Source organism: Podarcis erhardii (genome assembly GCF_964252035.2).
Source record: "Podarcis erhardii genome assembly, chromosome: 1".
Classification (NCBI taxonomy): domain Eukaryota; kingdom Metazoa; phylum Chordata; class Lepidosauria; order Squamata; family Lacertidae; genus Podarcis; species Podarcis erhardii.
The window spans coordinates 135,518,207-135,530,902 of record NC_138497.1 but is presented as its reverse complement, the minus strand read 5'-3'; the positions used below and the strand labels follow the sequence as shown (position 1 = coordinate 135,530,902).

Below are 12,696 nucleotides of genomic sequence, written 5' to 3'. Positions count from 1 at the left end.
TAAAGGCTCACAAGAGGCTTTGTTTCCTGTGCTGTTCGCCATGGTTTTTTTACATTCATTTCATTTTGGGTTAGAATTATGCCACAATGCAACCAGCAAGAAGATTTCTATGCGTCAAGGCATTTGTGTTTTGCTTACTCTCTTTTTCTGGAACCTCACGGATGGAGGAAAGGTGTTGGTAATACCCCATGATGGCAGTCACTGGCTCAGTATCCGTCCAGTTTTGGAACATCTTCAGCAGAGAGGACACCAAGTAGTTGTCGTTGCTCCTGAGATGAACTTATGGATAAAGTCATCTGTACATTATACATTGAAAACATTTGCCGTGCCTTACTCAAAGGAATACTTGAAAGCAGAATTCCAAAAGCTTGGTCACAGGATTTTTGCACGTCAGCCTTTCCTGGAAAGAATGACTGGGACATTTTCAAGAATAAGAAATATTACAATGCTTCTATATAATAATTGCAAGCAGCTTTTATACAACAAAGAGCTGATTTCTTACCTTAAAGAAACCAAATTCAACATTGTAGTTATGGATCCAGTGTTTCCATGTGGGCAGATCTTGGCTGAGTATTTATCCCTTCCTTCTATTTACTACTTGCGGGGAATTCCATGTGGTTTAGACTTTGTGGCAACACAGTGTCCAAACCCACATTCTTATGTCCCAAAATTTTTCTCGGGCAATACAGATCACATGAACTTTAAACAGAGAGTGAAGAATTTTTTAATCGGCTCGCTGGAATTCATGATATGCTATTTTCTTTATTCACCCTATGAAACACTGAACAAGGAATTCCTGCACCAAGATATGACAGTGGCAGACCTTTATAGTCAAGCATCAATTTGGCTTCTGCGCTATGACTTTGTTTTTGAATATCCCAGGCCTATCATGCCCAACATGGTCTTCATTGGGGGTATAAACTGTGCAAAGGAAAATCCACTAACTCAGGTTGGAATCCACCTCTCCACTCACCCTTACTGAGACGGTTCAAAGCTTCAGTTTAAAAATGGAGGCTGAGAAAGGGATTAGGACTGAGATATTTCAGTAGATTGGAAAAGTTAATAGCATGGTGCCATCTCCCTTTTGACATAATATCAGAATGTCTGCAGCCATACTACCCTGAACATGCCCGATCTTGTCTGGTCTCGGAAGCTAAGCAGGGTCAGACCTGGTTAGTACTTGGAAGGGAGACTTAATATTGGAATCAAGAGGCACAATGCAATTACCAAGGAGCAGATTTAAAATAATATGCACAGAGGCCCTGGGCTTATAAATCCTAATGCCTAATACCTTAGCTGAGCTTAGCAAACCGCCTTATTATATCATATTTATGTCAGCCTGCTAACTTGCTTTGCTGATGTGGAAAACTTTATTGTGTATAAAACAAATTCCTTCCAGTAGCACCTTAAAGACCAACTAAGTCAGTTCTTGGTATGAGCTTTCGTGTGCATGCACACTTCTTCAGATACACTGAAGTGTGCATGCACACGAAAGCTCATACCAAGAACTGACTTAGTTGGTCTTTAAGGTGCTACTGGAAGGAATTTGTTTTGTTTTGACTATGGCAGACCAACACGGCTACCTATCTGTAACTGATTTATTGTGTATGATTATTATTTATTATTTTTATTGGTTGCTGTACTTATTGCATTTGTGTTTTCTGTTGTAACCTGCTCTGTGATGACTTCTGGGATGAAGAGCAATTTAGAAATATCCTAAATGAATGAACTCATATGATATGTTGTAACAGAGATTCCTGAAATTCAATATCCTGACCAATGTCTAAGACTGAATGTGAGGGCAGGTAGACCATTAGGCTGGTCTAGGGCAATTCTTCTCAGGGGCAAAAGAAAAATATAAGCCAGGGCAGGGAAGAGAGGAGGAGGAGGAGGAGGAGGAGGAGGAGGAGGAGGAGGAGGAGGAAGAGGAGGACGAGGAAGAGGAAGAAGAAGAGGAGAGGCTGCCACTATTACAGTAGTGGCAAAACAACAACAGCAAAGTAAGTGGAGGGGAGAGGAAGAGTCCCTGCTGGGGAGGGCAGAGGAGAGATGGGGGCAACAGGAGGGCCTACACAGAAGGATTTGTTCTGGATCCGACACTGCCCCCCCCCCAACAGATCTGGTCCTAGAAATGGTCTAATGTTTACACACACACACACACACACACACACACACACACACACACACACACACTTACCCAACAAAGGTTACTTCTTCTTTTAGCTTTTTGGGAGAGATGAAAATATTCCCACGTGATGCAGAATTCTGACCAAAAGTTTCTTTGTTTGTTTTGCCTAGGAATTTGAAGCCATGGTAAACAGTTCTGGCGAACATGGCATTGTGGTGTTTTCCTTGGGTTCAATGGTTTCTGAAATTCCAATGAAAAAAGCTATGGAGATTGCTGAAGCGTTTGGAACAATACCTCAGACGGTAAGAAGGAAAAATGGTATTCACGTAGGATGTTAAATATTTTGGTTCATTATGCATGTTTTGCTGTCTGCTTTAAAAGTGGCTCCGAAGCTGAAGTTGACACACAACCCTTTGCCTCAGTCCAACAAGCAATCTTGCAGCTTGACACAGCATGAACTGGGAAGCTGTTCACATACAGCTCTTTAGAAATATTGCCATGGTAATTTAGATGCCAGCTGCTGGCTCAGACCCTGCTCAAAAGCTACGCACAGCTACAGCTGCTATTGCTGCAAGAAGACAACAGGGGAACAAGATGTGAATAGTTCCCTGACAGTTGTCACGTTTGGCTGCATTCCAGATAAAGCTGCCAGAGCTGAGCCCTCGGCGGGTTCCCCTAATTGTACAGCAACCACAAGTGGAACAATGCAGAAAACCCTGCTGATCTTCATAACCAACATTCTGCAACTAAATTTCAGATCATATGGACTAGGCCTTGTTTCCTTAAGTTGGGGAGGGTGGGCTAAAAGATTATCCACGCACACCACCTGAAATCCAGAGGCTAGAGACATCTATTGGAAGAAGTTTTAGTGATGATAGATTGTAGTATAGCCATGTCAGCTAATCAATTACCAGTCTAGAAACTGGTGAAAGCTTGCCTTCTCTGCATTTTTTTGCTACCATAACATGAGACTTCTTTCCTCATTACTCTGAGAATACAGCTCCTTCGCTGCTAAGAAGTGAAAGGAGTCAATAATAAATGGATTTCCCAAACTTGCCTCATCCTTCTTGGGAGTAAGAAATAGCTGCTTTAGCGGCCTCCATCCTGTTGCCCTTTGTCAGACTTCCTAAACCTGGTGCCTTCCAGATGCCTTTGACTACAGATCCCATCTGCCCCAGCCAGCATGGCCAGTGGTCAGGGAAGATGGGAGTTGTAGCTCAGAACAACTGGAGGGCATCACGGTGGTGTGGAAGAAACCATGTTGCCGTGGTAATATAAAAATAGGCTCCCTCAGTGCCTGGATTATTATTTATTTATTTATTTTTAAAATAATTTTTTGTTACGTTTCAAAAGAAAAGGAAAGAAATGGTTTACAAAATTCTACAAGATACAGTGGTACCAAACAGGATCTGGTGAAAATATACAAATTCTTTATAAAATCATAGATCCCTGTTGGACAAAAACGGACATAAAATAAAACCAAAATAAATAGATTGCAGGTAAGTGAATGTGTGGGAGGTAGTGACTGGAGCTATTTATAGCACAGACATAATGGTTAAACAAGAGAAAGTGACAAAACGTAGAGCCTGTTATACCAAGGGAAAGTGATTAAAGTATTCAAGCGCCCTGAGTCACTGAGCCATATTCATTTGTAGGCTGAGGGTGTCCTGGGCTATGTTTCTCTTTGCTTACAACTGAAATGAAGTCAAACTAAACAAATACAAAATCTTCCTTCTTTCTTTGGCCCCTAAGGACTCTCAGCTTGTTAGTTAGTTTTTTCTAGCAGGGCAATATCACACAGAAAGATTGGCCCCATCTATTTCCCCCCAAAACTGTGATGGTCATTCTAGCGGCAATAAGCAGCTGTACTATCAGCACTTTGTGCAAATGGTGCAAATTTTTATTACCCTCAAATATGAGGGTAAAAATAAAAGGGCTAATTGAGATGCTAGGATAATGTGGTGGCTTAAGATCTTATCCATTTCTCTGAATGCTGTTGCTGAAAATTCTTGCACTCTAACACAACCCCACCATAGGTGGATGTATGACCCAACTTCTGAACATTCCCTCCAGCACCTTGGGTAAGCTGATGAATTTATATACAAGTGCACTTTCATTCTTTTATATACAGGCAGTACCTTATTTATTTGTTGTTAACCGATATCCCACCTTTCCAACTAATGGGGCTCTTTGAAGAGGCATTGCACCCTACGTAAGAGATATGAGAGAATGCTTGTTCAAGTGCAATTTGAAGTTTTTTTAAGTGTTTGAAGTGAAAAGATACATTTCCTAATCTATGTATTTCCTTCCTCATGAAGGTGCTATGGAGATATACAGGAGAAACACCCCCGAATCTTGCAAAGAACACAAAGCTTGTGAAGTGGCTACCACAAAATGATCTGCTTGGTATGTCTGGGACAGGAATTATGTTGTTGTCTATAACCAGCCCTTAATGCTGCTTCAATGCCATCAGCCTCTTAACAATACCATGAGAGAGTGTATCTAAATACTGTTTAGCAAAGTGTAAAGTAATGTGATGTTGGATGGACATGCTCCCACATTGCTCTTGGTCATGTACACTCAGAGCAAAGCCCTGTAGCTGTAAAAGCTGGACTAGGAAAAGAAAACCCTGCCTGGCGCTTTATGCTCATAGTGTGCATAAAAAACCAAGGAAATGGTTGAAAGGACAGTGGGCACAGATGCCAAAATGTGAGCCATGAAATAGGGGTGAGGGGAAAATTTCATTCAGTTCCCATTTAAAGGCAAGCTTACTTCATTCGCACTATCCAAAACAATCTGTGAACTGAATCACAGCCGTCCTTCAAAATTCACATGGCTCTGTATTCCGCAATGCAGGTAATGTACAAAATGTATATACTATGGTGAGGCATGCATAAAAATGCTGAAAGTAGTAAAAATAACCTACTGGAATCCATTATATTAGGAGAAATTCACACTAAAACTTTGGCGAGTTTTCATGGTAACTAATAATAATAATAATAATAATTGCAAACTGGCATAGAGGTATGGAGAACTGAACATAAGACTGGTAAGATGAGAAACTGGGAGAAACCAAAACTGACTGATTTGCTCATCCTTACCCTTAACTACTTGCTGGAGTGAAAATTGCATTCAGTTCTGTGGAAAACAATGACTGACCAAAGTACCATTGGCTTTAATGGAATTTAGCACCAAACAAGACAGGATACTGGAGGCAGCTGATATCCTGCTTTCTACAGGTGCACGCTTGGTCCCAAGAGGATAGGACTCCCTGCCCATCACTTGATGTTCAGTGTCCCACATCTGACATTACATGTGGTATCAAATATGGGGCAGGTGGGTGTGGTTTGAAGAAAACAGCCTCACAGGCCAAATCTGGTGGGTCAAATCTGGCTCTCAGGCCAAAGGGTCTCCACCCTTTGTATTAAATTGAGGGATCAGGGATGGAGAACCCAAGCCTCTTTATCTGGCCTTCAGGACTCAACACCGGCCATGCCCCCAGGCCACATACTTCACTGGCCCTACTCTGCACCCTACCTGCCTGGGCTGTGACCTTGAACTGCCTGGGTGGAGTGTGGCAGGACCCACCACTGGTCTGGAGTCCTAGAAGGCTGTCCATGAAGGAATGTGACCCTTTGGCTGACAGAGGGTCCCCACCCCTGGCCTAGATGGCCTAGAAGGGGGCCACTTCTCTCCTCCCACAGTTCTGTACCATCCTTCTGAAAGACATTTTGCTAGACTGTACATAACAGTCCAAGGAGATCAGCTTAATCATATAGCTGTTTAATTTGAACTTCAATTGGCTGCTTCCATAAAAATGCAATTTTAAAACTTGGCCTTGATACGTTGTTGTTAGCAGAATAATAAACCTGTTGGTATTTCTCCACCTCCTGCTCTTTCCTCAACAGCTCATCCAAAAGCCAGAGCCTTTATCACTCATGCTGGCTCCCATGGGGTCTATGAGGGAATCTGCAATGCAGTACCAATGGTGCTAATGCCACTTTTTGGAGATCAGATGGACAATGCAAAGCGGATGGAATCTCGAGGAGCAGGAGTGACTCTGAATGTAGTTGAAATGACTTCCAAGGATTTATCTGATGCACTGAAGGCTGTTATTTATGATAAAAAGTGAGTAATGAGTGGTACAAAATGAGTGGTACAAAACTCATTTTAGGGTTGGCCCAAAGTACTGTATTTTTCACTCCATAAGACGTACTTTTTTCCTCCTAAAAAGTAAGGGGAAATGTCTGTGCATCTTGTGGAGCGAATGCGTGGTCCCTGGAGCCAAATTGCTGAGGGGCAAAAAGCAGATGTGCTTTTATTTTTAGAAAGAGGGAAGGGGGTGTTGAAACAAAGCCGCTGAGCAGCTGATCGGCAAGCAATCGGGAGGGAGATAAGGGACTCTAGCGATAAAGGAGGTTGTCTGGGAGGGGGGAGGTAAAGACAGTGAACTTGCAAGGAGAGGAGACAGGAATACTAAAACAAGCAATGAGGAGAGAAATTAGAAGAAAAGGAGGAGCAAAAAAATGCTCCAGCTAAGGAAAAGACACCAAGGCAAACAAAAGGGAAGGGGGTGTTGAAACAAAGCCGCTGAGCAGCTGATCGGCAACCAATCAGGAGGGAGATAAGGGCTCTAGAGATAAAGGAGGCTGTCTGGGAAGGGGGAGGTAAAAGCACATGGATCCTCAGGATTTTTGCATTGGGTCACCCCAAATTCACCATCAGATCACATAGGGTGTCCATGGTTATAGCCTGCACCAAAAAATCACGCATCCACTGTTTCGTGGGGCCGCGATGGCACAAAAACATGGTTACAAAGCACGGATCCACGTGGATCTTCAGGATTTTTGCAGTGGGTCACCCCAAATTCACCATCAATTCACATATCATGTCTGTGGCCACAGCATGAACCACAAAAATCATACATCCACTGTTTCGTTCAGAATATATTTTTTTTCTTGTTTTCCTCCTATAAAAACTAGGTGCATCTTGTGGCCAGGTGTGTCTTATGGAGCTAAAAATATGGTACATTTAAAATCAGAATATGCAAGGAAGTATACCATGGAAATATACGGGGCGGGGGGAGTGTTCTGCACTGGGCGTGGGGGGGTTGTAGGGTGCCACGGGGGTCTGTTGGGTGGCAGGGGGGCTGCTGGGGGTGGACTTCCTGGTGGGATGGGAGCTTGAGGGCAGCACGGCGTTTGCTTGGTGATTCAGGCCCTGCAAGGGGGCAGAGCCACTGCTTGTCATTGAAATCAGCGGGGGTTGCTACATGGCTGCTGGTGACAGGTGAAGAAGAAAGTCTCTTCTAAACAACCCCTCTGTTTTTACTGCTTTGATTCTTTATCGGGACTCTGGGTCCTCTGCAGTAGTGATTTTAAAAATGTCTTCTATCACAGTGTTTCCCAACCTTTTTTGGGCAAAGGCACACTTGTTTCATGAAAAAAATCTCGAGGCACACCACCATTAGAAAATGTTTAAAAAATTAACTCTGTGCCTATATTGACTATATATAAAGTAACTCTCTTTAATAGGCATCAAATAAACACAAAGAAAGTACCGTATTTTTTGCCCCATAGGACGCACTTATTCCCCTCCAAAAATAAAGGGGAAATGTGTGTGCGTCCTATGGGGCGAATGCAGGCTTTCGCTGAAGCCTGGAGAGCAAGAGGCATCGGTGCGCACTGACCCCTCTTGCTCTCCAGGCTTCAGGAAGCTGTCCGCAAGCCTTGCGCGCCCGGCAGGAGCTCCCGCCAGGCGCGCAAGGCTTGGGGCGGCAGCCTGTTGCCCGAAGCACGCAGAGCCCTCCGGAGGGCTCCCCGTGCTTCGGGCGAGTGTTTGCAAGCCTTGCGCACCCGGCAGGAGCTCCCGCCAGGCGCGCAAGGCTTGGGGCGGCAGCCTGTTGCCCGAAGCACGCGGAGCCCTCCGGAGGGCTCCCCGTGCTTCGGGCGAGTGTCTGCAAGCCTTGCGCGCCCGGCAGGAGCTCCCGCTGGGCGCGCGAGGCTTGGAGCGGCGGCACGGGGCGGCCGGCCGAAGCGAGCGGCGATGGGATTTGGGAGGGAGCTCGCTCGCCGCCCCGCGTGTGCTCGCCGCCGCCCCGCCTCTCGCCGCCGGACTCGCCCGCCTCCCTCCCACGGCACACCAGGCAACGTCTTGCGGCACACTAGTGTGCCGCGGAACACCGGTTGGGAAACACTGTTCTATCAGACCGTGGCATTTTCAGAAGCTAATCAGAGCATTATCAAATAAAAGTTAAGTAATGGCAACGTTCCGTAAAAGAAAGCTTTCCCTACAATGAGCAGCTGCAAGAGAGTTTGGAGTATCTTCTAATGTGTAGTGCTAGCTCCCCCAAGGGGACAATAAGTGGGGGCAGGGGGGAGGGCCAAGAAGCCGCGCCAGTGCTCCAGGTGAGCCAAGTGCCCTGGAGTATTCTCCCAAATCCCCCATAATGCTCCATAATGTTTCCAGGGGTTCCTTCACAGACAGGTTGATCTGGAAAGCATTCCATAACCATCACAAACCACTGTCCTGCACAATATTCCATCTCTGCTCCTGTTTCTGCTGTTTCTGCCAAGGGTAGCCAGCAAATCTGCTGTTTGTTATTATACCCTCTGCTGATTCATAACATCCTACTTCCAGTTTACGCAGTCACTGCGGGGCAACTGAAGGGAATGGAAAAGGACGTCCTTGGAGGAACTGTCAGGAAGCAGCAGTGAAGGCAGGGGGCATCTCCCTCCACATTGGGGAGTGGCCCTGTTCTTCCCTCAGCAGGCCACATTCTGTGTTTAAGAGACACTGACTGAGATCATCCCTCCTCCAACTGCTGGTGGTCACCAGTATCATCAGTTGCCCCACAGAAGTTCCTGGACACTGCATCATTCTCCATTTTTATCTCCAAGGACCTGTGATTAGCAGCAGCTGTCACATAGGAGACAGATCAGCTATGTGAAAGATCCACCAGAGAAAAATTAGGGTTCAGCTACTAAAAGCACCAGAACTCTGGCCTCAGTCACCCTGTATAAGCTGTATACAGAGTATCCCAAAGTGTGTGCATCAGCACACACAGGAACAGGGGAGGGGTTTGCATCCCATGTCCACAGTCTCTCAGAACAGTATCAACTCCACTTGGATTTCAAACGCTTTGAAAATCTGCTTCTATGCTGTGTGTTTTATTTCCCTGTATTATTTATTTCCTAAAGAGGTTCTTTTCTTTTAGGTATAAAGAGAACATCCAGCGTCTCTCAGCTCTCCACCTGGACAGGCCCATTGAACCTCTTGACCTTGCGGTGCATTGGGTGGAGTTTGTGATGAAGCACAAGGGGGCTCCCCACTTGAGGCCGGCAGCACATGACCTCAACTGGATCCAGTATCACTCTCTTGACGTCATTGCCTTCCTCCTGGCTGTTGTACTCCTTGCCCTATTTATCTCACTGAAGTGCTGCCTGTTTTGCTGCAGAAAGTGTTGCTGTAAAAGTGGAAGGATGAGCAAGAAAAGCAAATCAAAATCACACTGAAATGGGGTGGGGCATGTAAGATGAAGAGGAACAGAAGAAACTGGGTCCTGCTCTTGGGGTTCAGAAGGCAGAGGTAGCCAACATGAAGTCCTCCAGAGGTTTTGGATTACAACTCCCATCAGACCTAGCTAGCATGGTCAGAGATGGCAGGAGCTGTGGTACAAAATATCTGGCGGGCACTATGTTGTCTACCCCTCCCAATTTGCAGGAGCTCTTAAAAACACATACATGATGATTTGCAAGGTCACTTCCATGCCTATATATGAATTCAAACTATTTTAGTCAATGAACAAGCAATCTGATAGCCAAGGGACTTGTGAACTTCCATACAGATCCCACAGTTCTGTAGTCAATTGATCTGTTGGGGAATCAATTGTTTGCATAACTTATCTTGAACTGATGGGTCGAGGCCCACAAATGGGGTCAGTGGTGCCACCAGTGTTTTGGAGGGAGGTATATTTTAACAGGAAGAAAGAGATGGAAAACACAATGGTAATGTTCAGATAGCAGAGAAAGGAAGCTGGGCTACCTTTAACAATTGAGTGAGAGAGTGGACTCTGACAAGTGGAGCCCATTGCACAGGGTTGATAAAAGCTGCTTATGGGAATGCCGCCTTCCATAGGAACCCCCTGCCCCTTCAGCCTGGAAAGAGAAGAACGAGGTATGGCCTTATAATGCCAATAAATATAAGGAGAAGGAGGACAGCCATATGCAATATATTTTTTGGAACCTGCTTTGCTGGTGGACCTGAGAAGGTTGGCTATTAATGGTATACATGAGCCATTCCCATGTTAGTTGAGTGGGCTACTGGTGTCTAAAGTCAATCCAAGTCCAAGCAATTTCAAAACATAAATGCCATCACAGATGACCCTCTCCCTTTGAAATGGCAGCACAGCCGTGTTTGTTGGCTGCAAGTGTTAATTAGAACATTAGAACAAACTCCTGTTTCCCCTCCTACTTCAGAAATGTTGTTGTGACAGCATCTCCTGTAATATTAAGAAGACAGTGAGCACCTTACTAACACTGCCGGTTTGGTTGAACATCCTTGTGAACGCCATACTAATACTGCCGGTTTGGCTGTCTATAAGGGGCCATGTACATCCTGTACATGGAAACATAAGGGCAGTGGTCCGTTTAATCCAGCACCCTGTTTTCATGGTGGTCACTTTGGATACCTGTGGGAAACTGGCAAGCCAGGACCCAAGCCCAAGAGCCCTCTCCCCTCCTGTGGGTTCCAGCAACTGGTATTCAGAATTATTACAGCTTCCACCCATGGAGACAGAGCACGGCCATTATGGCTAGTGGCCATTGGGAGTCTCCTCCATGAACATGTTTGATCCTCTTCTAAAGCCATCCAGGTTGGTGGCCGCACTGCCTCTTGGGGGAGGGCATTCCACAGTTTAACTATGAGCTGTGTGAACAAATACTTTATCTGTCCTGAATCTTCCAGTATTTGGCTTCGTTAGGTGTCCATTATGTCTAGTCTTATGAGACAGAGACAGATATTCAGAAACATGGAACAATAATTTTGTGAGATTCTTGCATTGCAGGAGGTTAGATTAGATTACCCTTTGGGGTCCCTTCCAACTCTAAGAATCTATGATGTTTAGTTGGAATCTCCTTTATTGTGTCCTGAAGGTTTGAGTCCTACTCTCTGGATCAGGAGAAAACAAGCTTGCTCCATCTTCCATGTGACAGCTCTTGATATTTGAAGATGGCTATCATATCTCCTCTCAGTCTCCTCTTTACTAAGCTGAACATACCCAACTCCTTCAACCGTTTCTCATAAGACTTGGTTTCCAGACCCTTGATCATCTTGGTTGTCCTCCTCTGCACATGTTCCAGCTTGTCAATATCCTTCTTAAATTGTGGCACAGGTGTGGTCTGACCAAGGCAGAATAGAGTGGGACTATTACTTCCCTTGATTTGAACACTGTACTTCTGTTGATGCAGCCTTGAATGGCACTAGCTTTTCCCCCTGCTGTATCACACTGTTGACTCATGTTAAGCTTGTGGTCCTCTAAGACCCCAAGATCCTTTTCATATATACTACTGGCAAGCCAGGTGAAACTCTAATTAGGCCAGCAGTTGCACCTTGGCTCAGTCACCTGGAAGAAAAATGACCAAATGCAAGTATTATTCAGATAAATCAGTCTCCTAACTGTATTTAACATACCTTCAAAGTGAGAGTTTCTCCCCCATTTGAAATCACTGTGCCATGCTAATTAATTAAACTCTGCTGATCTCTGTGACTGCTGTTCTGCAAATAAATCTCAAATAATATTGTGTAGTTCTTCTTTCCTTAAGTTGAAGCGTGCATGACAGATCATTCATGTTGAATGCTTGAAATATGGTGACTGGGGACATGTATGGATAGGTAGTGACAGATCTGATATCCAATCAGAACACAATAGAAGCACAGATTGCCAAAGGAACAGCTTCTATAATGAATGTGTATCTTTTTCAATTGTTGCAGGGAGCACAAATGCTATTACTTCCACTAATTCATCTGTTGCGGGAAAAGAACATTTTTAAAGTTTACCTTTTCCTTTCTTTATTTGGTTATATACTATGCACCCCGATCCAGTATTATAGCCCCTTCCCCCAGTATGAACAGTCATTCTCCATTTCCTGCAGTTAACTACTAGTCCCTTGAAAAGGACAAGGAATGACCGCTCCCCACTTAAAACGGGGGGCGCCTTTTGCGTGGACGCGTGCAGCCCTGGATCTGGAGTGGCCCCATCAGCATAGGCTTTGCCTTCCCTCAGGTGGGATACCTGGAGGTCCCCGCCTACCCCAGTGAGTTGTCCAATCCCACCTGGGGGAAGCGTTGCCAGGGAAACCAGGCCAGGTAAGGGGAGGGATTACCTGCCCACACAATAGAGGGTGGATCTTAATTGCTAATCCTCACTTGGCTCCAGAGCTTCTCTGGAGTTTCCTGCAGTTAACTACTAGTCCCTTGAAAAGGACAAGGAATTGATTGCCCTTCAATTGTAGGAGCTAGACCAGGGGTCAGCAAGGTTTACTGGCCATGAGCCGGATCACTCCCACGGA

General features: G+C 45.2%; 1 protein-coding gene across 5 annotated transcripts in view; it reads left to right on the top strand.

Moving 5' to 3' along the window:
- The window catches only part of LOC309353038 (UDP-glucuronosyltransferase 1A6-like), a gene marked incomplete at its 3' end in the record, with an annotated part of 33,445 nt that extends 23,803 nt beyond the window's left edge, over positions 1–9,642 (top strand). For 4 of the 5 annotated variants that reach the window (XM_081881986.1, XM_081881983.1, XM_081881985.1 and 1 more), the window contains exons 2-5: positions 2,299–2,430; positions 4,447–4,534; positions 6,037–6,256; positions 9,345–9,642. In XM_081881986.1, coding sequence (XP_081738112.1) covers positions 2,299–2,430; positions 4,447–4,534; positions 6,037–6,256; positions 9,345–9,642 — 738 coding nt within the window. Of the gene's footprint in view, positions 1–25; positions 950–2,298; positions 2,431–4,446; positions 4,535–6,036; positions 6,257–9,344 lie in introns of those variants that run through there. The other variant, XM_081881982.1, reaches the window with a different exon arrangement.
- Positions 9,643–12,696: the final 3,054 nt, after the last annotated feature.